Source organism: Phodopus roborovskii, unplaced genomic scaffold, assembly GCF_943737965.1.
Source record: "Phodopus roborovskii unplaced genomic scaffold, PHOROB, whole genome shotgun sequence".
Lineage (NCBI taxonomy): Eukaryota > Metazoa > Chordata > Mammalia > Rodentia > Cricetidae > Phodopus > Phodopus roborovskii.
In genome coordinates, this window is record NW_026126416.1 from 35,843,167 (window position 1) to 35,869,262 (window position 26,096).

Genomic DNA, 26,096 nt, shown 5'->3' on the forward strand with positions numbered 1-26,096 from the left:
GACCACCTCCACTCCATGCTGGGATTTTGTCTGGCTTGATCTTGCATAGATAAGTGATAGGAGATGTCATTCTGTAAATATGTTTCTCGTATTGGTTAATGAATAAAGCACTGTTGGCCACTAGGAAAGCAAGATAGGCGGGACAAGGAGACAAGGAGGAAAGAGGAAGTAGTAGGGAGGAGATCCAAGATGGAGGATGGAGAGAGCAGAACACTAGCCTCTCTCTCCAGTAAGATAAGACCATGTGGAAATACTTAGGTTAATAGAAATGGGTTAATAATTAAGACAGAGCTAGCCGATAAGAAACTAGTAACTGGCCAACAGAATTATATCTAATACAGCGTGTCTGTGTGTTATTTGGGGCTGACGCAGCTGTGGGTCCAGGCCTGCAGGGAAAAAAATAACTGCTCATAATAGATAAGTTTGTGAATGCAGTCACAACTGCTATGCATTCATATATGTAACTGCCCCGTGTCCAGGAAACATTAATTCATTATAGTTACCCACCACCAATGGATCTTACAGTCATTAACTTAGCATTCAGTCATTCACACACGTGTCATATCCAACTGGAAAATAAACCATGTGTACATGCTGAAATAAAGAAGACTTTGGCTTTTGTTAACAGAAATTTAATAAAAACCTAACTGCAGGAATTTCATCCTATTAAAAAAAATGACAACTGTCTACTAAGCACAAATATTAGACATTTTTCTCTGTTTTGTAAAATAGAATTAACAATATAGGACATGTCCACAGGAATACAAACAAAACATGAGTCTAGATTCCTTTCTGTTTCAGGTGGGGGTCATTTTGTGTTTCAACCCTGAACAAAATACCAATTTACAGTCTAAATTCAATCATGACAATAAAATACATTCCATTTTCCAAGTTACTGGTAATAAATATTTACATTTTTAAAAATAGTTTTTGGGTGTTTCTTTCTTTTAAAAAGACACAGCATGCTTGAGTACACAGAATATGGAAACATCATGTTGCAGGGTGACCTGGTGGTATAAAATGGCCTTCTGTATTCAAGAGAGCCATCCTCAGAGACACTACCATGATCTACCTCAGAGTGATGTTCAAGTATGCTCCTCGGAACACTATCTCTATGTTGTATCTAGTAAGAAGCAGTGCTCTAACCTGTACAGCCCTTAGTATCTTCTATACCCACCTCCTCCTCCCCCTCCATACGGGTCTCCATAACCTCTCCCGCCATAGCCCCCTCTCCCGCCATAGCCCCCTCTCCCACCGTAATCTCCTCTCCCACCATAATCTCCCCTGCCTTGGAAGCCTCCTCTACCACCCCCTCCTCCACCCCCTCCTCCCCACCCTCCTCCCCCTCCTCCACCGCCCCCTCCCCACCCTCCTCCACCACCCCATCCACCTCGCCCACCCCCACCACCTCCTCTACCACCACCACCTCCACCACCACCACCCCAACCACCCCTCCCTCCGCCTTCTTGTCTCTTCTGCCAAGGGGGCATTTCAGGGGGTGGTGGTTCAATCTCGTTTGGCCGTCCTCCCCTGTCAGGCACCCTGCCCATAAGCACCTGTGTAAAAAGAGTTTTCATTAAGTTTCTGTTTTTCAAAGTTAAAATTTACATAAAGGTTTCAGATGATATTAAAGTTATTATTTCTAAACAAAGAAGCCAAATCTTTGAACATAAAAGGGTTGAATGCAGTATGAATTAAGACTGAAAATACAAGTGTGATATTTGACAAATTCCTCAGAGTACAGTATTATTTTAAAACAAACTAAAGCAGTTTTCCTTACAGCTAAAGTCTTGTTAATTTTCTCTCATTTCAATTTGTTTAGCAAAATTTATGACAAGCATAGCACCTGTCACATTAAGAACTATTTTAGCAAATTGTTTTAAAGATGCAAACTATATAACCTACATTAGTCAACTTCATATTCACTTATTAATACATCTCTGACTTCCCACAAGGGTTGATTTGGCAATGGGTTATCCAGTAAGTCTGCACTCCTCAGATATATTTAGTCCATCAGTGTATAAAGACTATATAACATGCAGCCTCCTTTGAATTTAACAACAATCCAAAGTCATGCTTCACAGCAATTTCCTCCCAGAGGGAAACAGTCCATCCTGCAGGAAGCCCATTAACACAGGAAATAAACAACTCAAAATAGCTGCAAGAAATCCCTAAAACTGACCAGATTCACTAGGTCCCTCCTTCCCCCAAGTATCTAAACCGAATAGAGTACTGAGCATCCCTTTCAGGCACAGAGCTGCAAAGACCACTCTGAGACAAGCCTGGCTGCCATGAGGAGAGACTGGTAGCCCTGCAGGAGGAAATGAAGTCCAGCCAAGGTGCTCGAAGGAGACTCACACTGAGACACCTGTTGAGCTGCCTTCAGACTGTGCAATGTGCTCCAGGTTTCCAGCTTTTGTGAGCTGTCACCATGCTGGGTAGATTTGGTCACATAGCTTTCTGAGTTATTTCTGCTCCTATAAGTAACCCCTCATCCATATTCCTGTGAGTAACCCCCAAAAAACTCACTGGCTGGAAGTTGGTGGTATCCATACTTTGATCTGTTTAGACTCCAAATCTGGGTAGTCTCCCAGATCTGTCACATAACAAGTGACACAGAGAGAAGGATTCTCCTGAACATCTCCTTTCTTTGGGGAAACTTAAGATCAGTAGTACACTTACTATAATGTTACAGCACAGACAACCTAACTCTAAATCCAAGATGTGAATGCTTCACAATTCAAAATTTTTGAGCACACATGATGGCACAGTGAAAATTTCTAAAATGACATCCGAGTTTGCACAGTAGAAGGAAAGGCACGCAAAAAATATGGCACAAAATGACCCTCAGACTATGTGTATAAGGTATACATAAAACAAACTCTGTGTTTTAACGCAGACCTCATCCTAAGATCATTATGTGGCTATTCTAAATAAATAAGTAAATAATATATATCATTTTAATCTATTTTTTAAAATATGAATTAGTTCTTTATTAAATATCCATTAAAAGCAAGCATTTCAGAGATGCTGCCCCAAAGCAGCTCATAAGTTCTCCCTCAAATAATCAAACTACAAAGCAAAAACTCAGAAAAGACTGACATTAAATACCCATCCTGAGGGATAGCAATGAAGAGGGACAGCAATGAGAGTTTGGTAGGGCACTTACCTAGCATGCAAGAGGGGCCACCAAGTGCCTCTGGCCAACAATCCTACCTCAAATCAACTACCTGCATCACTGCCATCGATAATTGTGTTCTTAGTCATAAAATTGCTTATGGATGCTCTACTAGATACAGAAACCTTTCTGCTCAAGCTGATGGTGACATTCTGGATTTTTCTGGAGTGCTTTGCCATACACAGTCAAAATCACAGACATTTTGAACTTTGTGATGACCACTGTCATAAGAGATGAAACAGATGCTAAAGAGATTCTTTACTACAGATTCTTACTAATCAAATGGGTAAAGAGCACTTCTCAATTCCTCTAGCTCAGAAAGCTTTGATTAACCTCATGACTACAAAAACCGAAAGATGTACACAAACGATAATTAAATGTAGATAGATGTAAGTCCCTCTGCCACTCTTTTCTCACCCATCAGGGCATAAATGAAAAAAATGGATTAAAATCTATAAAAATAATAAACCAGGAAGTTGTTAATCATTCTCCACCAAGCTGAAAGAAAACCTGACCTTATTAATGGCACATGCTGTCTTCTCGCGGCTGATGCCACTGCTTGTCCTGATGATCTTGGATAGATCTTCACGGGCAGCCAGCAAGTGTGCCAATGTGACTGTTGTCCTGGGTGACAAAGCATACCGCTTGGGCTGGTAAATTCTTGCTATATTATCTGTTTTTGCCTAAATGATGGTGAGAGGGAAAATTAGCAGAAGTAAATCTGAATGAAAAGCAGTAGTGTTTGTAATCTTTAGAAAGAAGACAATTCATAATATACAAATAAGGAAACAGAGGAGAGGAAGCACCCCAATACCCAATGCAACAAGTGTAGTCAAATAAATAGAAATAATACAAATTAATAGAACAAAATAATACTATTATGTTAACACAATACAAAACAGGCAATAACTTTGTTTCTTGCAGAAACAAAAGTCAAACTTGAAGAAATGGTGAGGACTATCAAATGTCTGGATGGGGATGCTGGCTGTTGTCAGTTTCCTTCAGTTTAACTTACACATTTACAGTAACTGGAATGGTTTTAAGAAAGACAAGAAAATAAGCAAATAAAAATCTAATGTTAATCCAGAACCTAAATATGAAAGAATGACTTAAAGCATTTTTAAACAAGAGTCCTACCATATACTACAATGTAATATGAATTTATCTTTTTGTTTGTTTTGTTTTCAAGACAGGGTTTCTCTGTGTAGCCCTGGATGTCCTAGAACTTGCTTTGTAGACCAGGCTGACCTTGAATTCATGGAGATCCACCTGCCTCCCAAGTGCCAGAAGTAAAGGCATGACTACCTTGCCCAGCTGAATGTATCATTTTTTAAAGCTAACATTTACATTTATTATAATGTGCTATAATGCTTTCAACTTGGAATTTATTTAATCCTCAAAACACCCTTCCAGGATTGTTCATTTTATTTTTCCCATCTGCAGCTTTAAGTTACAGAAATAAGAGAGATGGATGGATCCAGGGAGGGAGGGAACTTAAGTCCCTACAGCACAGTGAGAAATCCCAGCTGTAGCACATGCTAATGCAGGAATTGCACCCTGAACACAACACACAGGACATCCACTGCCTTACCTGTCTGATAAATTGAAATGTGGAAGAAACAAAGATTGGTGAAGCAAGACAGAAAATGGATATTTAGAGTCTCATAAATAAGAGAAAGTAAAAATAATCAGAGAAGCATTACAAATTAATGAGTGAAAAGAAAAGATGATTTCCCATGGTGTGGCATGAGCTGGTGGATACTTGGCAAAACATCAGTGATGACATCAGCAGTGAGTCACATATTCACCAAAAGACATCCCAGAGAGCAGAGTTGTTTAGTTTTACCTTAAATTTTAAAACCTATTGCATTGTGCACATTAAAGTTTTCATATATTATACATCAAAGGGTTTAAATTAGAATCATGAGAAAACTGGGGAAATATTCTTAAAGTGATACATAAACTTTAACAAAAGAGCTCAAGCAAAAGGAAACTAGGAAGACACAGGAAACAGCATTCAGACACAAAGGGAAAACAGGAATTCAAATGACTAATAGGCCTATGAAAAAAGTTTAATTTTCCTGATAAGAAGAAAAAATTAGGGCTGGAGAGATGGCTCAGCAGTTAAAGAGACACAAATTAGTAAATTAATCTTTTTATCTACCAAGTTAACAAAGTTAGGATACTTCCAGTATGAAGATAAAGTGAGACAGTATTTACCCATATTGCATGGGAAATAAGATTCACTGGGACAAAGTATAGGTTGACTGATGTTTATCCGGGGAGAATCACTTACACCTGAAACAGATAACCACCACAGGTTCCTGCTCCAAGCATGCCACCCGGACATTCTCCACAACTGGACCAGGAAGCAAGAGAGTGAGCCTAGCCTCCCACAGGTCAAGTTCGCACCTGTGCCCCAATGGGTGTGGTCAGTGCAACAGATGCGGGCAGGGTGAATACCTCACTACATACCTGTATACAAAACCTTCAAGTATTAAAACTAGCAACCTTTCACATAGCAAATACCATTTTAGGAATCCACCATAATACATTGAAATTTACAATAAATTATGAAAGTTATAAAAACTATATATAAAAATTGCTGATGTTAAATAATATAGGGAAAGGTATAAAAATAGAGTAAAGTGAATTGTGGCATCATAAGGTAAATTTAATACAATCTTCAAAAGACACTGAGTGAGAGCACCTTGTACCCAGACCCAGCTCCCAAGGATCCAGAAAGCACTCTGTGTCCAGGTCTCTAGCACCCATGGGACCAGAAAATACCATAGGTACAGGCCTTCTGCTCCACTGGGTCCAAAAAGTACCTGAGAAAGATACTCTAAAGGGACCCAGGAGCACCACGGGACCATGTCCCCATCTCCAGCAGCCTCAGAGACCCATGCAGTGTCTGAGCTTTGGTTCCAGGGGTCTCTAATGTTAGTACAATTGTGTGGTTTTAACTTCTGCAGTGATCACCACAGGACTGTAAACCAATACTTCTGTGGTTCCAGAGCTTACCCCAGCCCTGTCTCAAGCCACAGCCCCAACGCCCCCCCCCCCCAGACAGTAGACAGGTTTCAGTGCATTTGCTATCCTGCCCCTAGTGGGCTCATAGACTCCAAGGGCAGAACAAAGTTTTGACTCCATATGGTTATCTCCTGGCTTAGTGTGCAGCTCCTTGGTCCTGTGGTGTCAGCCAAGATGGAAATCATGTCAGAGCTTCCATTTGACAATCAACACCAAGTTTCACCAGTCCCCAAAGCTGAACTCACAAAGACATCCTTCTAGGACAGCAGTTCTCAACCTTTTGGGGGTTAAATAATCACATATCAGATATCCTGCATATCAGATATTTACTGATTCATAAAAGTAGCAAAATTACAGTTATAAAATAGCAACAAAAATAATCTTATGGTGGGGGGAGGCTCACCACAACATGAAGACCTATATTAAAGGATTACAACATTAGGAGGGTTGAAAACCACTGCTCTAGGAAGAAAATAACACATTTAAATGAACTGGAGGAACAGGAAGTCAAAACTTAAGGGCAAGCCCACTCCAACAGATGAACAAAATACAACACAGAAACACAAAGACACACAGCCACCATCTGTGACCCATCCCCATCCAACCACACACCTATGAGGCAATCCAAAGCTACATAGATAGATAGCTGAGCATCTAAGAAATAATTCAAAGACTTTTCAAAGAATTAATGGTCATGTAAAGGTTCAAAGAAACAAATGCACAAATTAAGGAAATCTATCCAAGACCTCAACAAGACAGTCTCTAAAATAAATGCCAGTCAATAAAATTAGAAGCAGATGTCCAAATTATGAAAGGAAAATTCATCAAGGAGATTGAAACATTGAAAAAGAAACAAATACTTGGAGACAGTTAATCAAATAAAAGCCACATTTGAAAGTATCATTAATCGACAAGAGCACACAGTAGCACATGGTCAGGGTTAGAGGACAAAGCTGAGACAAAAACATAAACAGACATATAAGGAAGGAAATATTAAGGAACATGAATGAAATTTCCAAAAAGTCTGGGTAGTTCAGAGTTAAAATGAAATGGAACAGATAGACTATTTATTGAAGATATAGCAGAAAACTTCCCAAACTTAGAGAAATAGTATTCATATACAAAAGGTATACAGAACTCCAGATATGACCAGAGATGAAACTCCTCACAACATGTCACAGTCAGAATGTCAAATACAAGGTAGAGAAATAACCCCCAACGCACAGGAAAACATGAACTCACATACAAAGGCAGAAATACCAGAATTACTCCAGATTTTTCATCAGCAACCATAAAAGCCAGAAGAGCTTGGGATGAAATATTTCAAGCTCTGGAAGTAAACAACTGCGAACCAGGAATGCTATTCCCAGCAAAGTTATCTTCCAAAACTAGTGGAAAAAATAAGAATATTTCATACAAATCAAGGCAATTCACAACAAACACCAGCAGTGTAGAAAACACTTAATAGAGTTCTTTATAGGAAGGAAGAAGGGAGGGAGGAAGGCAGGCAATCAAGCTTCCTATCTCTTTAGCATGAATACATGGGAAGTTCAGATAAATGAACTAGAGCAGGGAAAGAAGCAACCATATCCAACACAGTAACTCAGCAAACCCTCAAAACTAACACAGGAAAAGGAAAAGAAATACCAATAATTCAGCAAAACAGAACATCACTAAGAATATTTATAAGAAATAGTAAGCCCCTATCTATAATAACCAAAATATAAATAGCCTCAATTCACCACTAAAAAGATACAGATTAACAGAGTGGATTAAAAAACATGAACCATCTATATATTATCCCCAACTAACACTTAGCTAGCAAAGATATGAAAAATGGAAAACAAATGACCAAGCAAATGGAAACTGTAAACAAGCAGGCATAGTTACCCTTATATCAGATAAAGTAAACTTCAAACCTGTAGTAGTACTTTCTTTTCAGGACCACCAGTCAGTAAATAATGACACCAAAACGTATTATTAATTATGAAAGATCAAGCTTAGCTTAGGCTTTTCTCCAACTAGCTTTTATAACTTAAATTAACCTGTCTCTACTAATCTACATTCTACCATGTGGCTCCGTTACCTGTGCTTTGTACCCTGTGTCTAACTTCTTCAGAGTCTCAATGGCATCCCCCACACCTTGGGAAGTTCTGCCTATTCTCTCCTGCCTAGTTATTGGTCATTTAACTCTTTATTAAACCAATCAAAATGTGCCTTAGGCAGAGATACATCTTTACAGTATAAATATTCCATAACACAAACTAAGACTAATTAGAAGATTTATCAAGAAGATACAATAATTTTAAACATTTATGCACTGAATATATTGGAGACCCTAATTTCATACACTAAAAGGCATAAAAGGCCACATGAGTCCTGACACAATAATGGGGGTTGTGGCTTCAATACTCCCCTCTCATATTTAGACAGACCTTCTAAACTGAAAGAAAGTAAAGAAATTCAGATCTAAAATTCACTATGAATCAACTAGACATAACAGATATGTATAGAATATTTCACCTAACAGATAAGGAATACAGATTTTTTTCAGTAGCAGATAAAACCTTTTCCAAAATCAATCTTATCATAGGAACCAAATGAACACAGGAAGAACTACTCAATTGCTGCAAATAATAATAACAATTGCAAATCCACTTGTGGTCAAATAACAGGCACCAGATTCACCCGCTGAAGGGTATAGACTAAAAGCTGCTAGACAAACAATGGGAATCAATGACTGTCACATACTGGCCATCACAGAGCCCAAGATAACAGTCCTTGAAAAAGGAAAGGTCTTATGAGTGCTCCTATTTACTGTCTGGAAAGTTTTTATGATGAAGGAGGACAGAAAGAACCCCAGACTGACACTAGGTAAAGATTATAGGCACTAAGCTATCTAAAAGCTAGTTGAGAATGGCTTCATCCCAACGCTCTCTTCACTTAGAAGATATGCCACAATCACCCAGTCTAAGAAACCCATTCCAGCATCAGCACTACCTAAACTTGTTCCTACACTGTTTTCTTCATTAGTTACTCATTATCTCTACTTCAGTGAGTTCACAGAAATACTCATTTTACACTAACATAAACCAAATCATGGGCTAGAGAGATGGATGGCTCAGAGGTTAAGAGCACTGGCTGCTCTTCCAAAGGTCCTGAGTTCAATTCACAGAACCCACATGGTGGCTCCCAAACATCTATAATAAGATCAGGTGCCCTCTCTGGCATGCAGACATACATGCAGGCAGAACGGTGTATTTTTTAAAAATTCGCCTTAAAATAAACAAATAAAACTAATGGTGCAAATTAAATCCAAAGCAGAAAGTCAGGGAAGAACTCAGCAGCAAATATGAACCTGTAGGAGATTATAATCACTGCAAGAGCAGTTGCAAGCAGTGGTAAGCTGAACATGTTTGTGGCTCTGAACAGAATTAATGTATCAAAGTGGCCTAGGTACTAACAGCAAGAGAGGACAGGAGTTGTCCCATACTACCACCTATAGGACACCACTGGGAAAGCAGTCTTACCTTCGCTCTGTCAGACCACCCAAATGACTGCACAGTCACATCCAATCGTTTCATTAACATCCGCCGGCGACATTCATATTCACAGGAAAGAGCATCATTAATTCTTTCTAGTTTTTCCTAGAGAATTTGGGGATGAAACCACAAGATTAGGAGAAATTTGAATATTACCATATTTTAAATAATACTACTATATTTAATGGTTATTTTATGAGACTATGGAAAAATATTTAAATAACATTTAATAATAAAAAAACATTTATAGTGGTCAGAGCTATTAAAGAAGCTTATCTTTCATTAGATATATTTATTTAAGTAAAACATCAATTTGCTAAACAGTGTACATTAAGGAAATAATATGACAATAACTGTCCATCTTGATGACCTCATAAACTACCCTTTTCAAATCACAGCTCTAATATATTGGCTGCTATAAATATTCTTGGCTAGATAGATATTTCAAATTAACAACTTGATTAAAGTATTATGATAGATTACTCTAGAATAACTGTTCTAATTCTCCAAAACACCAGTGCAATGGACTGGATGTTGCTGTCCCCTTGAAAGTTCCTGTGTTGGAGGTCTGCAAGGTGACAGGGGTTGAGAGGGAATAGGAAAAGGTGTTGAGTCTGCACAAAAGGGGGCCCCGGGAGAAGTTTCAGGTCCACTGTAGGATGACCCTGAAGAGGACTGTGGGATGCCAGCCTCATGACTTTTCATCTGGTATCTTCTTCAGGCACACACACCAGCCTTCCTACTGACCAGAAAGTGACAGAGCTAAAGGTGGCTCTCGCCAGAGCTGGCATTTTGCGTTTAACCCGAGTCTAAAGCTGTGAGCTAGGCCTCTTCACAATGGTAACAAACATTAAAAATGAACCAGTACAGGAATGCCTTAATTTAGTTATAGAATTAGTAAAAGGAACACTTACTGCCTGTTCTGAACTTAAGTCAACCTTTAGCAGTGGTTTTCCCACATGGTTTTTCTGGACTTTAGAGAGAATATCCTTCACCTAAAAGTAAACATGAAAGATTACAAAAAAATATACATACATAATTTTAAACCATCTTATTCCTATTTGATGTGCTGTTTTGAACATTGTGCTAAAGTAAAACAACTAAAACAAATCTTCACCCAGCAGGAAAGAGGGTCATGGCAGTCCCAAATCCCTGGTGCACAAGAAGTACCAGTTCTGTTCATTCAAACCACAGAGCATTCTTGCCAGAGTAGGAGGGTACAGGGGTGAAGTGAAAATGGTGTGTGTATAATCATGATGGAATTTCCTCTCAAGATGGACCTCTTTACTTTTTGGTAAACTCTCAAGAGAGAAACCATGACATTTAGCAAGTACATCAATTTTTCTCAAATAAATACTGTAACTTATACTTCTTCTGATTTCACTGCTCCACAAGAAAACATGAGATAAATTCTTCTTATTGCAGTCCTGACATAAACATTACTTTTATAAGACCACTGGTTTAGGGTATCATTGTTATTTTTTAAAACAAGTTATTAGACAATTACATTTTAGTACCATCACAGGTCATTCTAATAACAGTAATTTAGCCTGAAAAAATTGACTGTAGAGTAATATTCTAAGTTGGGCTTGCCCTCCTAACTAAAGAGTGGTTTGGTGTCTTATACAACAACCACAGCAAATACTCAGAAGCAGTAATGTTTCTTTAAGAATTCAAAGTCAGGCTGAAGAGATGGTTCAATGATTAAGAGCACTCATTGCTCTTTCAAATGGACCTGGACTCCATTACCGGAAACCATATGGTGGCTCACAACTATCCGTAACCCCAATTCCACAGGATCCAACAGGCATGCTTGTGGCACACATCCATGCATGCAGGGATAACAAAGTAATGAATATAAAACAAATTTTAAAAAATTCAAAATCACCTTGAAAACTGGGATGATAATAAGAAATGACTGTAAACAGGAACAAGAATTCTGGTGTTAAGAATGTTCTAAAGTTAGTCGATAATTATAATAATGGCTACACAACATAGAAAACAGACTAAAATTCATTACTTTGTACATTTAATATGGGTAGATTTTGATATGCAGATTGGTGAGAGTTAGAGGTGAGAGTTAGTGGCCAGCTGCTTTGCTTTTCTGATATTCAGCTTGAAGTCTGAACCCCAATATCGGTCTCTGGATCTTTTATTTATTCATATTACATGTTTCTGTAAACTTCCCAAACACCTTAACTACCTGTATGGGTCAGCTGTCACCTCTCACTCAAGAGGACACTAAATGTGCATACATCTGTGATTTCTTAGATTTCTAAAATGCAATTGAGACTTAAAAAACTTGTTATAGACAAAATGTGAGATATTTATAAGATATATTGCTGTGATGGGTTTAATAAAGAGCTGAACACCAATAGCTAGGCAGAAAGTATAGGCAGGACTTCCAGACAGTGATGAAGTAGGCAAAGAATAGAGGTGCATGAGAGACGCCAGGAGACATGGAGGAAGCAGGATAGGCAGTATGTGACAGAACATTAATAGAAATGGGTTAATTTAAGTTATAAGAACTAATTAAAGACAAGCCTAAGCTATAGTCAAGCTTTCATAATTGAGAATAAGACTCTGTGTTGTCATTTTGGAGCTGGCTGGCAGGACAGAGAAAGATTTGTTGCACTCAAACATCAGGTCTAATACATTGCAAAGCAGTACCTCAGTTTCCTCCCATGGAGGTTGCAAGCAATAAAAACACCTGATATCACAATATGTAAATATGCTCAACAGTATGACATGTATTTGCTGTTACATTACTGAACAGTTAGAAAGTAAAAAATGTCTTTCTCAATCATAATGAAGTATCCTGTAGGTACATCATTTGCAGAAAAAATAAAATACAGAAATTTTTACTTCTGATAGGAACTGAATGGCTCAGCCAGCTATTTTAGGTAAACAGTCCAGACGGCATGATAAGGTAAAATGCAGGAGGTACAAGATTATAGTTGCTTTTAACTACCCTATCAGTGTATTTATTTATTCATTTGCTACACAATACACACTAAGCAATCAAGAAAGTATGCTTGCTCACTGCCAAAGAAAGCAGAGTCAAAATATTCCATGGGGTGTGGGGAGGCAAGTGTCTTTCACCTTGTAAAATAATCACTTCTTTCAGTGTATTGCATTACAACCCTAGCAAAGAAAGCGATCCTCGAGTTTGAAAAGTGATTTTCATCATGGAAAACTCTGGCAAAGCCTTAGAACTCATTCATCAAGATATGATGCTTGAATTTTAACTACAAATTAAATTATATGTATATTAAACATAAATCAAAAATTTAGCTTACATATAAAACCTTGGGTGGAGTATTTTATTTTGGTGCTGGGGAAGGTACCCAGGACCTTCATTATAGTAGATCAGGGCTCTACCACCAATATAAACCTCTAGTAAGACAAGTTTCTGTTGAAACTGATAATCCATATCACAATTAGAATACAGCATTAACATGTTAGCATTTAGATGAATTTTTGATAATATATATATATATATAATACCTTTGATTCCACTTGGCTCAATAGGAGTGGAATGTCAGAAGTGTTTGACTTGGGGACCCCAAGGGCATCACACACAGCTTGAACTTCCTGGCAAATTTCACTGTTTTTATCTAACTGAGAATTTTTATGTTTCTTCTTCTGCAATATCTGTAAAGCTTGAAGTTCTGTACTTAAAAATACTGTAACAAAAAAAATCAGAAATATAACATTAATACATGCATAAGAATTTCTTGAAAAACACTTGCTGAACTAATTTATATAAACAAGTATTAACAATATCAAAATCAAGACTAACTTAAAAAGAACCAATGAGAAAAGCAGCTATAGAACAATTCAAACTTGAGTGAGAAATAGCCACTGTTCACTGAATTCTAAAAACAACACAAAGTTCAAAAAAAAAAAAAAAAACACTCTAGGGGCAGGCATCCTTAGAGCAGCTGTAGAAATACAGACTGACATATACTCCAAACTTCTTTGCTATAAAAAAAAAAAAAAAAAAAAAAAAAAAAAAAAAAAACCTCAATCAAGAACCCTGAAGGCACAAATTATATTTTATCTGATTTTCTGTGATGTATTCCTTGTCCCTAGGGCAGTTCCTGGTCTAAGAGAAGGTGAACAATAAATGTTTCAAAACAGTCAACCAGGGCCCATCACTGCAGAGAAGAAACAATAATCTGCACAACAGCCTAATTTTCCAAAGAATTTAAAACAATTAAGTAAGACTTCAAAGATGACAAAGTTAGCCATTTCATCATAAATGGTCAAGGATGAATCAAGCAAAGGAAAATTTGCTAAAACAGCACAAATACGGGGATTTCCTGACTATACTGTGAGTGTTAATGTATGCAAGTAGAGTTTAAGCTGTTTATGTAAGAACAAAAGACATGCAATACTTTTAGTCAAATACAAAAGCTTTTTCAGTATGTAAAATATCTAAAGTCTCAATAATCAAAAAAGTAAAATTCTTATCTGAAAATAACAAAAATACGTTGGACACATGCATTTAAATGTTCAAGGGAAGACAACTTACACAGAAGTTTCAAGCAGTCATCCTTTTTTGTGAGGCGGTCTTTAATTTCTCCCGATACAAGTACCGAGTATGGACAGGCCATCTCTTTTAAAAATCCACTTATCTCAAGCTGGAAGCTCTCTAGGTCATCTCTCCCTTTAAAAGAAGTCATGTCCATTAATTGAGCACTTACCACATAATCCACCACTGTAAAACTTATCACAGTTGATTTCCATTTCACACTCAGGTCCAGACTCTCACTTTCACTTTCATCTTTAGATAGGTGATGGGAGATGGCATTCTGTAAATGTGTTTCTTATTGGTTAATGAATAAAGCACTATTGGCCAATAGGAAAGCAAGATAGGTGGTACTAGGAGACTAGGAGGAGAGAGGAAGTAGTAGGGAGGAGATTCGAGATGGAGGACAGAGAGAAGAACGCCAGCCCCTCTCTCCAGTAAGATAAGACCACGTGGAAGTACTTAGATTAATAGAAATGGGTTAATATTTAAGACAGATCTAGCTGATAAGAAATTAGTAACTGGCCTACAGCTTTATATATAACACAGCATCTCTGTGTGTTATTTGAGGCTGGCACTGCTATGGGACCAGACAGCAGGAAAACCTACTCTTAACAAAATGGCGCCTTCAATGTGGCTAATAAGAACTTCAAACTTAAAACTTAAGAAAGGCTTAAGAAAGGGTTTTAGAAACAAAAGAACAGAGACAAGCAAGGCTTCTTAGTAACAACATTTTTCTCAGTTGGACTCTGTTTTACTAGAGACAAGCAGAGACTTGTATGGCTCCTTTAAGGGAGGTTTCCTGACTCAGCATAAGCAGCAAAAAAACTACAAGGCTTTTAAAGAGCTCTGCTAACAACATACTGGTGTGTATGAGAGCTGGCAATGGCAGTGACCACATCTCCAAGCTGGCAACATGCTGCTGGATGGCAGTGTAGACCAAGGCAGTGAGCACAGCTCTCAGTTCTGGCAGTAAAGGTACTCCCTCCCTCTTGGACAGACCGCGGCTAATAGAGCTGTAACTTTCATTTTAGCAATGTTGTTGTTTACCAGATAAAAGACTCATGGCCAGAAAAAGATAAAGATTTACAGTAAAGACAGAATTCACATTAAGAAAAACCGCTGAAGGTTTTATAAAGTTTGTTTTAAAATATACGTAGGCTTGAATGAGAAAAGGAAACAGGAGAAAATGGTTTAAAAAAGAATAATAAAAAGACAGAGAGTAACTGGGTGTGGTGCACACACCTTTAACTCCAGCACTCTGGAGACAGAGGCAAGCAGATCTCTGTGATTTCAAAGTAAACCTAGTATACAGAATTAATTCCAGGACAGATAAAAGTTACACAGAGAAACCCTGTCTCAAAAATGAAAAAATAGAAGTAGAAGAAATAGAGTAATAAAAAAGCCACGTAAAGATGGAAAGCACAGAGAGAATCTGGATACTGTATGGTATTATATTGTCTTTGTATCTTTTGACTGCTGAGGAAATAATAACAACTGTTAAAAGAAATGCTGCTGGATTAATTCAATTTATATATTTTAAAAATGCTTTGACTCCAAAATTTAAATCTAAGGACAGGTTACTGGGGAAAAGGATTTCTATTTTTGTTTCCACAGAAAATGAAAAGCTGAAGATTCCTTCCAGACTAATGTGGTTTGATCAAGTCAGACCCCCTGAAACAGAGTCCCAGGTGATCCAACATTCAAAACAGCTGGGACAAGGCAGCCTTGCACACAGGATTTCTGCATCTTCTTAGGATCCCCATGACAGCGCCACCTACCAGCAGGAAGCAGTTTGGAAAGAGCAACACCCAAACTCCCAAATATTGTTTATAAATGTTTGTTTTCATTTAAATGGAGTTGGTTATAAATGGTTAATGATCACAACCAATCTCTTTTTAAAGGTAAAAAGGGGATTATGGTATAGATATGAATACTTTGTTTTGGAACGGATTTTCATTTATCAATACAAATTTAAGGTCAATTTTGTGATATGTATATTTCTCCTCTTGTTTAGGTACTGTGTTTATATAGCTCATTTAGAAATATAATGTATAATTTAGTACAGATTATAGATAGTTACCTATGATAGTCAAAACTTAGAGTTAAGTTAGTTAGGTTTCTAAATAAAATATACAGAGATATATTTAAGATGAATACGCATTCTTCAAACCTTTAAAAGACCTACAGAATATGGGATTTAAAATGGTTTAGGGTTTTTCTTGACAACTGTTCCTGGCATCACCACCTGCATCAGAAAGGAAGATAGACATTGAAGAAACTCATTATGGAGTTTATTTCCAATATGGCAAGACTAGCCATTTGGACACATTAGTGCTCTTGTATAGACTGTTTGACTTTATGCTATATAAACTGGACATGCAGGACTCACAGGAAAGTGACTGCTGATTCAAGATGGATATTGCTACAGGATTCCTGCTTCATGAAAGAGTCTGCCAGACTTTCTACAGAACACAGAGAAAGTTGACTGACAAACTGCCAATACATGTGGACAGTTTAAAGTTTCCTGCTTTGCTGAGGAGTCTGCCAGACACATTATGACCTATAGGCTGAAGATGGAACATTACAGAAGAACTTCAGGTGACTGACCAGGCAAGTTGTCTGTCATTTCTAGAGTTTATATATTATCCTTCTGTGGTCTTTGAGGGAGTTGAATACAAATAGTTATGGTTATAGTTTTCCTTAGTTAGGATTAAAGATAAATTACATAGACTTAAACACAAAGATAGATGACAGAATATTTTCTTTAAATCTTACTGTTAATGAACTAAATATTGTTAACTGTGATTCTTATTTGATAACTGTGGTATGATATATTTTGCTATGCTAAGGTTAAAACCCTTCTTTTCATTTTAAACAGAAAAGAGGAGATGATGGGAGATGTCATTCTGTAAATATGTTTCACGTATTGGTTAATGAATAAAGCACTGTTGGCCAATAGGAAAACAAGATAGGTGGAAATAGGAGACGAGGAGGATTTGAGGAAATAGTAGGGAGGAGATTCAAGATGGTGGACTGAGAGAGAAGAATGCCGGACTCTCTCTCTGGTAATATAAGACCACATGGAAATACTTAGATTAACAGAAATGGGTTAATATTTAAGACAGAGCTAGCCGATAAGTAACACTAGTAACAGGCCAACAGAATTATATCTAATACAATGTCTCTGTTATTTGGGGCAGGCCTGGCAGTGGGACTAGACTGGCAGAGAAAAACCTACTCATAACAGATAGGTAACTGTAAGGCTTGGGTGAAAGCAAGCACACAAGTCTGCACACAGAAAGTGACATCTAGGTTTTAGAACATGAAGGACATGATCATAGGATTGGAAATATTCCTACAATTAAGTCTCTCCAAATGGAGTCTCCATGAAATCAGACATTTTGAGTATCAGCAACCAGAATATTCAAAAGCATTGTAAGAGCAACAGTTATTAGTTCCAGAGCAACTGTCCAAGTCTACTGCTTCTCTGTGTTCAGATAATGAACGCAATCATGGAATTTACTTTCACTGCTATCTTTAATATAGTTATGAGGCAGCTGCATCATGCTTTAAATGGAGATTTTTTTTTCAAATAAATTGTCATGTATGACAAGGAAAGCAATTAATTGAAAAAGATATCAGACTGAAATTCTACCAATCGCAGGAAGACCCCAGTTACCAGATAACAATGAAGTAAAAGAGTAGTATATGGTACTGAGAAGTTTATAATCACAATATTGCCATGTGAATCCATGTCCTAAGATAAAGACTTGAGAATAATATCTAAATTGAGAAGTACACATTTTTTTTAAAACTTAATTCAAAATAAGTCATAGAGAAAGCTTAAGTTTTTAAAATAGTCAATTCACACTACCTTTTCCAGATAGGCAGTGATGGCTTACAGTTTTGAGGAAAATTTAAGAATCAACTTTGGATTACTATAAAATTTAATAACATCATCACAGTAATGATTTTTCCTTATACAGTGGTCGCACTATTGATAAAGCTACAAGTTGCTTTCTTAGTAAGCGGAAAGGCAGACAGAGCAGGGCAGCAATACCGGCAGAAGTGATGCTTTCTTCCAGGTTGCATAAGGACTTTATTTGAGAGCCTAACCAAACGCAGAGCTCCGAAAACTCAGGCGAAGACAGTCCACCCTCTGCTGCCTTGGAGAGTGCCTGTTCCTCTAACAATGGACCCTTATACCTAGAAAGGAAGAAACAACAGTTTTAAAATGAAGAAAAGATGTTTTGATATTAGCCATTCCAACAAGGGTGAGATGAAGTCGCAAAGTTGTTTTAACTTGCATTTCCCTAACTGCTAAGGATGACAAACATTTGGGGAGTATGTCCTCACCATTTTTATTTCTTCTATTGAGAACTCTCTGCTCAGATCCATAGCCCCAGGGAAGATGACTCCCCAAACAATATGGGCTGTTGCTTTTGCCTTTGGTAAGTCTCAGAGGTTGAAAGTAAGCCCCTACTGCTGAAGACACACTGAAGACACAGAGCTGAAACTAACCCAAAGCTTCCTTCCTGCAATCTAGCTCCCAGCTCCCAGGATGGCAGCAATCTGCTGTGGCACCTGTGAACTACGAGTGTGACCAGCATGACAAGATATCCATAAGGTACAAACTCATGTCTGTGGTAACAAACAGCTAGCTGTCTAAGTGAACTTAAGGCCTGCCTGACAGAAAGGAAAGCATGCTTGGTACTCAAAACCTAGTGGGGCTTGTCAGGTCAGTCTTAGAAGAGAATAAATAAATATCACTTTGTTAGACCAGCATAATTCCTTACCTACATTCTAAATCTTACCCTCATTCCCAAAGATAATTGGGGCTTCTCTCTACAGCAAATTGAGATCATTACAGAAAACCACAACTGGACACAATGCCGAAAGCAATGATTGTGGGGAGCCCAGGCCCAATAGATGCACCTGCACCCGAGTTCCTGTACCTATGGCTCAGGAACATCAAGGAGGGCAGACAGTATAAACGCCAGGATACAAGGAACTCTGGTGTGAGACTGCTTCTCTTAGAAATGGCTGCATAAATAAGACCTGAACAGACTGTAAAAGCAGTCATGCTCATGGAAGGCAGAAAAAAACAATCTCATGGGGCCCCACGCTAGACAGAGAAATAGAGATGACTACTGAGAGAACTGGCCTCTCCCAGAGATGAACATCCTGATTGGTTATCCAATACAAAGTGGCCAGCCCTGAAACTATATAACAACAAAAATGGACTCAGCCAGATGTATTTATATATTAGTGTATAAATTGAAAGAGATATGTGTAACAATAATAAATAAAAAGAGGCCATCAATTTGAGGTTGTGGAATATGGAGGAGCAGAAGGGAGGAAAGGGAAGGGTAAAAGAACTCTTAATTTTTCTTGTTTACTTCTAAATTCTATTTTAAATTTCTTACTTTCTCTAGAGGGAAGGCCTCTAGTCTTCTCTGCCAAGCCCTGCTGCCTGTTTGTATAAATTATTTTATCAGAATATAGACATTAACTACATTGATTTGTGATTGTAGCTGCTTTCAGGGCAGAGTGGAATAGCTGTACAATTTACTAATTATTCTTACTCTTTGTAACTAGTATTTGGCCTTTTTACATTTTTCTAGCAATTTAAAATATTATAAATAACATACCAAATGGTCTTAATAGTCTTGTGTTGTCCCAATAGCAAAACTACAGTGAAAAAAGCATAATGCAAATTCCTAGTTTAGGAAGTAAAGCTAAAGAAGACTTATGAAATCTTAACCTATATTATTTATTTCCTAGTTTTATCATTTATATACTTCCACAAGTTGTATTAGCCAAGACACTAAATTTTCAAAATGCCTTACATATCACCTCAACTGTATTAGATATCAATTCCCAATAATTTTTCTTTCTGCAACTAAAATTTTCTTAAGCACAGATTTTAGCAACTCAATGTAGCAGAAGCTACTCAGCTTTCACTCTGAGATATAAATTGACCTCTCTCACTGGTTAATAGCTTATTCACATGGCCAGTGACTCATCCCCAGGATTTGTAAATAGTTCCTTATTTTCCTGGCAATTCAGTTAGACATTTCTCTATGAGGGAGGTAGCTTTATTTCAAAATACAATATAAGTTCATTCCCATACCATTCACCCAGTCAATAGTTTGATAAACACAGTTTTATTTGCCTTTTAGTTTTCAGAATTGCTTTTTGTTTTCATTTCACTTTTATGATTTTGCTGTATAATTATACAGAATACATAATTTTAAAGTCTAACTTACATAATGAGGTACATCCATACATATCTATCCTACCATGTTTTTGCCTGTTTTTAAACAGAGCCTCTGTGTGTAGGTCAGGCTAGCCTTGAACTCACTACCGAGTTCAGGATAATCAACTCTTCCTACCTCTGACTCCTGAGTGTTGAACTATAGGTGTGTGTCACCACATTCCTAGTTTGCTGTCTGAATCTTAACCTCCTCTACTGAATTTTCACCCCATAGTCAACCACATTTATTTATCGGGGCTATCCTGCAATTATTTTTAACATAAAAATCAACACCCTCTTTTCTCTTTGAGATAAACAATAGCTGCAACATGCTGTTTGGTACCTCACTTACACACACAGGCTTACTTGAGACATACTTGCAGACATATCACTGCAGGGCTTCTTATGCTTTTTGTACTTGTCACCCTTTTCTACAGAGAACTTGTTATGCAACCTTGAGTATACAGGTATGTAAAGTAGGTATATAAATCTAAGAGTTACTGATAATAAATCATAAATTTTCTCTAGTTTACCATCAAAGTATCAATACTACCCATTCCTCCATAACTTACTAAAGTTGCCAAACATTTGTATTTTTACCACCTGCTGAGTTAAAAATGAGTTGTATTTCATGAAGAATATTTTCAAATCTATGTTTTGCAGATAAAGAAATTAAGCCTTAATAAGACTTAAATAGCAAGTCAGGCACAGAGCTAGACATGCATATTTATAAATCATTTAATCTCTGTAGCAATGCTGTGAAATCCATATTTGTCTAATGCCAACAGATAAGTGATGGCTTTCAGATTTAACTCCAGATGGAACTCCAAACACTCTACATAAACTCTTGAACCTCTGTCAACACCTGTAACTAAATAAAACAAACAATAATTCAGCTGGTGCAGCCTGAACAAGGCAGAGCTGCGGCTGGGATACTGCACCAGCTAAAGGCTGCCCCTCTACATATCCCTTCTCCCTCCAGGCCTTACAAAGCCTGTCACTGAGACTTAAATGTAAACGTTCATTTCTCCATTTGCATTCATTTCTACAATAAAGCATTATCTAAGATATATGCAGATGGTTATAGGTCATTTTTCATTGAAATCTCAATTATTAAGTTTCAATAAAAACTGATCAAATCACCAAAAATACTGACTTTAGGGAAAAGGAAAAAACAAAAACAAAACCCATAATCTTCAACATCTTAGCTCAATGGGTAAGGTAAAAACAGAAAACAGTGTGTCTGGCAAACATGAATGTGGATTAGAAATGGATTATATCAGTGACTAACATCTATAAATTGTTCAGTGTGTGCGAGGCCAGTGCCTGGTGTGCATAATATCCCACAAAGTGAGTACTACTGTTGGGCTCACTTTACAGGAAAGCAAAGTGGAAACTCACTCAGGATGGCCATAATCATGGCAACTGGCTAATCTCTACTGCCCATGTTCTTAACCCCTACTGAATCTTCAGAAATGTCTCTTTTTATATAGAGAGCATCAGTATCTAAAAATATTCTGTGGGAAAATAATAAGTTGAATAAAAAATAATGTATCTGACTAGAGCATCCTCCTGAGTGTTTGGTCCAGATCCAGTCTAAGTCAGCAATGCTGGGTGCAGTACAGAAACTGTTTTCCTAGTCTTTGGGCAGCATCCACCAGCAGCCCCTCTGTCGGAGCACAGCCCTGGCACTTTCTTACTGTTGCCAGAACACTCTCAATAAGAAATTAAGCAAGCACTTAAGAGGTATAGTCTGTCATTTTGATTTCAATGAAATTCTGTTGCTGACTGAGGCTAGCATTCTAACATTCTTATTTAATTAGGGAAGTGCTACTGTTACTCCAGATACCTAGAGGACCCACCACCTCTCACCAGAACTGTAGTTGCTAGTTTGACAACTGTAGTTGCTTTAAGATAGATAAAAGAACCATGGCTTTAGTCCATTAAAGTGTTGTGGATCCTCCTCAAACAGACATCACCCAGACCTATTTTTTCTTTTGTCCTTTTTTTTTTAATTTATTATTTTATGAGTATGGGTGTTTGCCTGCATGACTGTGCACTAGAAAAATGCCTGGTACCTGTGGCCAAAAGAGGACACCAGATTTCCTGGAACTGTTGTTACAAATAGTTGTGAGTCCCATTGTGGGTGCTGGAAATTAAACTTGGGTCTTCTGGAAGAACAGCCAGTGCTTTTAAAAACTGAGCCATCTCTCCAGCTCCCTATTTACTTATTTACTATCAGCCAGCATAAGCAATACGAGCCCTTTTTTTCCTGCCATTTACCCACCTTACTGATTCTGCTGCCAATTTAGCATTCCACCTCTGCTTTCCACACCCATGCTGTCCAATCTGTAAAGAGCTCCCCTACAGTCTCCACCTCATCTCAGGCTATCCCTAGCCCTGAAGTGTTCACTATTTTATCACCCAGCTCCTTGGGAGTTTTGTCCTCCTTGCTCTCATACCTACTGCTGTCCATAGCTCTGGACAACTTCTCCTAGGGTTTTCTTCCAGCTGTGAGCCTCTTGTGCATCTAACACTGTTTTGCTCAATTTTCTTCTCCACCCCTGCTCTTACCATTATCTTGTGTCTCTCCAAAGCCCACAAGCAAGTCCTATCTAACACCCTGAGCCTTCAACTCCCTAACTTCCTCATTACCAACTTTCTCCACTTCACATTAGTCACTCTTCCCCTGAACTTCGTCACCACTGGAACTATTACACTTTCCAAATTATGAATTCAAGCATGTCCCTCCCTAACCATACCTCCCTATCTCCCCAGCTTTTTTCATCATTCACCAACAACCATTCTTTGATCTCACTAATACCTCCATGCCAGTTGGTTCCTCTGTAGTCTCTGTATTTCCTGGCTCCCCCCTATCTTCAGATTTCCCTATCCAATTTTGATTCCATGATGTATCTGACTGAAGAAACTTGAGTACTAAGGATGCATCACTAATGCATTTTCATCTACACTATAATGCACTCACTACCACTAAGCAGCATCATGTATTTCCCAAACCATTAAATAAAATTCCTCAACTGAAGTGCCGGTAAAAGGAACTTTCAAGTTAGACATCTAATTGTCTGGGAGGTCCTATTAGTAGATAAAGAAGGAAAGGAACCACATAGCCAGTTGTAAATGTACTGTAGGGCATGTTCTGGTCCTCTTCAAACTCTGCAATCCTTCACACTCCTTCTCCCAATCACATTACCTCATCTTATTCTAACACAGCATGATTCTGCAGGATTCAAGGTCTTCATACTACTCTAACATTCAGAACAAACCATCTTCCTTCTCCATTTCATCTCATTTAGTTAATTTTTACTCATCCTTCCTACTTCAGCTGAACTATCATTTCTTCAGGGAACTATCACTAACCCATAAGCCTGCTATTCTATCACCCTGCTTTTTCCTATGAAGCACTTATTACATATGTTTATATGTATAAATGGGCATATGTTTTGCACTTAGCTGTGAGCTGTGGCACCATTCTGTTTTGCTCATCACTGGCTCCCTGGAACAGTGTCCAAGACACAACCATGCTCCATAAATGTCTAAACTAAACACACCCTAGACTATGAAGCTCTGAAACATCTGCAACATTATACCTCTGAAGATGAAGACTGGGGGAGTTGGTAGTGTATGCCAGACCAGACCTTTTCATCAGCTATGTGGAAGGTTCCATTGTACAACTAGAGCTGGACTGTTCATAAAATCATGGACCGCTATAACTAAAGAAGCATGGAATCCTCTGCGTGAGGATGCTCATTTCATGAAAGAGGAAACTGATTTCATATTGGTTCTCCTAGCCTGCTGCATCTCTGCACTGGCCTTCGAAGTTTTCTATTTGAGTCATTCCATTAACTTCTTACTTTACAGGACAACCTAAAGCATTTTCACTGATAAACTAAATGGTTTCATGACAATAGGAAAAATAGTATTCATGGAGATTTGAAGACAGTGATCAATTTCAACATATATAATCAGTAACATTTTCCACATTTCAACATCATAGAAGGAGTTTTCAAACTTCAAAATGTTGTCTTTCACCATTCCAGGAAAACCAATTCTAAAGTGTAAAAGCTGTTTTACTTCACATATTGAATGTAAACAAATGTCAACAACACAGCAAATTTCATTTTCTTAAAACGCTATTGTAGAAATAATAAGCTTAAGAAGGATAAAACCCATTGTCTCCCCATTTCACAAGATCCAAAAATTTCAAATATCAGGCTTGGGAGCCAAACTGGAGCCTGAACAGTTCAGGCAAGGTAAGAGAACTTCACAGAGTACAAACAGCCCTGAAACAATCTATGGTTCCGTTATTTCATTTAACAAACACTGTATTCAAGATCAAGTAAATGCAAGGTTACACTGCGCTTCGTAACAGCAAAGTATGCATTATCAGAGTGCAATAAAAAGTAACACTTGCTGGAGGAACAAAAGTTTGAAGGAACAAAAGTAAGGGGGCGGGGCCTGAAGGTTTTGGGCTTCTTTAAGAACACAGTTACCATAAAAATAAAGTGCATGTAAGGAGCAACGACTGTGCAGATGGCACCAATGTGAGGTAAGAGAGATGTTTATCAATCCTCAACCGTTTGGCCCTCTAAACTTTTTCTTCATTCATTTACCCAATCAGTCACTGTTCCCTGTGACAGACCCCACTCTAGTATGTTGACAGGAATCCATCAATGAAGAAAGCTGATACAGCACTTGTTTTCCGGGAGCTGGACGAAGTTCACGAGACAAACATGGAAAAAGAGCAGGACTGTAAAGAAAACCAGGATGGGAGGGGGTAATACTATCTCATCACCGCCACCCCTGGAGTCCTCCCTCATAGCACCTAGCGCCCAGAATATAAACTGCAACAAACAGTAAATTATTTACAGTTAATGTCGCTCTGAAAACTGTCATTTCTCCCTGCCTACCACACAAACGTGCATTAAGGGCCAGAGAAGGTTCAGTATTGGGGCTCGCACTCAACTAAGAGAGTCTCCAATCTAAGAAGCTGTAGTGAGTCCTCCTGAGCCCAGAAAAAGCCAAAGATTGAGTGGCGTGCGACAACAACAACAATGGTCCGGAGGCGACTGCGGTGCGGTGCGGTGCGGCCCGCGCAGGCTAAACATCCACACAGAAAGCCCCCTGAAGCCCGGGGAGAGCAGGCTGCTGCTGGGCGAAGGCGATGGGCAGGACAGCGGGACCCAGCCCCGCGCCAGTCTGGCCTGCTCCCGCCACAGCCGCTCGGTCGCACCGGCTCACCAGGTCCCGAGCGGCGGGCGCGCAGAGGCCTGTGCACAGCCCCACACACCGCCCGCCCGCCTGGGAGACGCGCGCGCCCGGCCGCGGCGGCCACGCGCAGGGCCAGCGTGCCTCCCCGGGGAAGCCGTCCGCGAGAACACTCACCCCAGGGCCTCCAGAGTGTCCAGTACGTCCCCCTCCATGCTAGTCTGGGGCCCGAGCTCCGGCCCTCTCATGGTCGCTAGGCCCAATACCGTTCGTCACTCTAAAACTCCCGCCGGAAACCAGCGTCATCACGCCAAGGTTCCGGGG

General features: G+C 38.6%; 1 protein-coding gene across 1 annotated transcript; it reads right to left on the minus strand.

Annotated features, from left to right (window-relative positions):
• Positions 1-808: 808 nt before the first annotated feature.
• On the minus strand, positions 809-26,096 carry Fam98b (family with sequence similarity 98 member B). The gene is made up of 8 exons (XM_051183718.1): positions 25,950-26,096; positions 18,351-18,496; positions 14,291-14,425; positions 13,261-13,439; positions 10,668-10,748; positions 9,742-9,858; positions 3,694-3,861; positions 809-1,556 (listed from the first exon to the last, which is right to left on the minus strand). Exons 1-8 carry the CDS (start codon positions 26,018-26,020, stop codon positions 1,158-1,160), a joined length of 1,296 nt encoding a protein of 431 aa, XP_051039675.1. The 5' UTR covers positions 26,021-26,096; the 3' UTR covers positions 809-1,157.

What these genes read in the sequence shown, in the direction of transcription:
- Fam98b (XM_051183718.1), bottom strand. Translation starts at nt 26,020, where the DNA reads ATGAGAGGGCCGGAGCTCGGGCCCCAGACTAGCATGGAGGGGGACGTA. An exon ending in AGAAAGCATCACTTCTGCCG is followed by an intron (nt 14,426 to 18,350) that starts GTATTGCTGCCC and finishes CTTCTTTTAAAG; the next exon opens with GGAGAGATGACCTAGAGAGC. An exon ending in ACTTAAGTTCAGAACAGGCA is followed by an intron (nt 9,859 to 10,667) that starts GTAAGTGTTCCT and finishes CAAATTCTCTAG; the next exon opens with GAAAAACTAGAAAGAATTAA.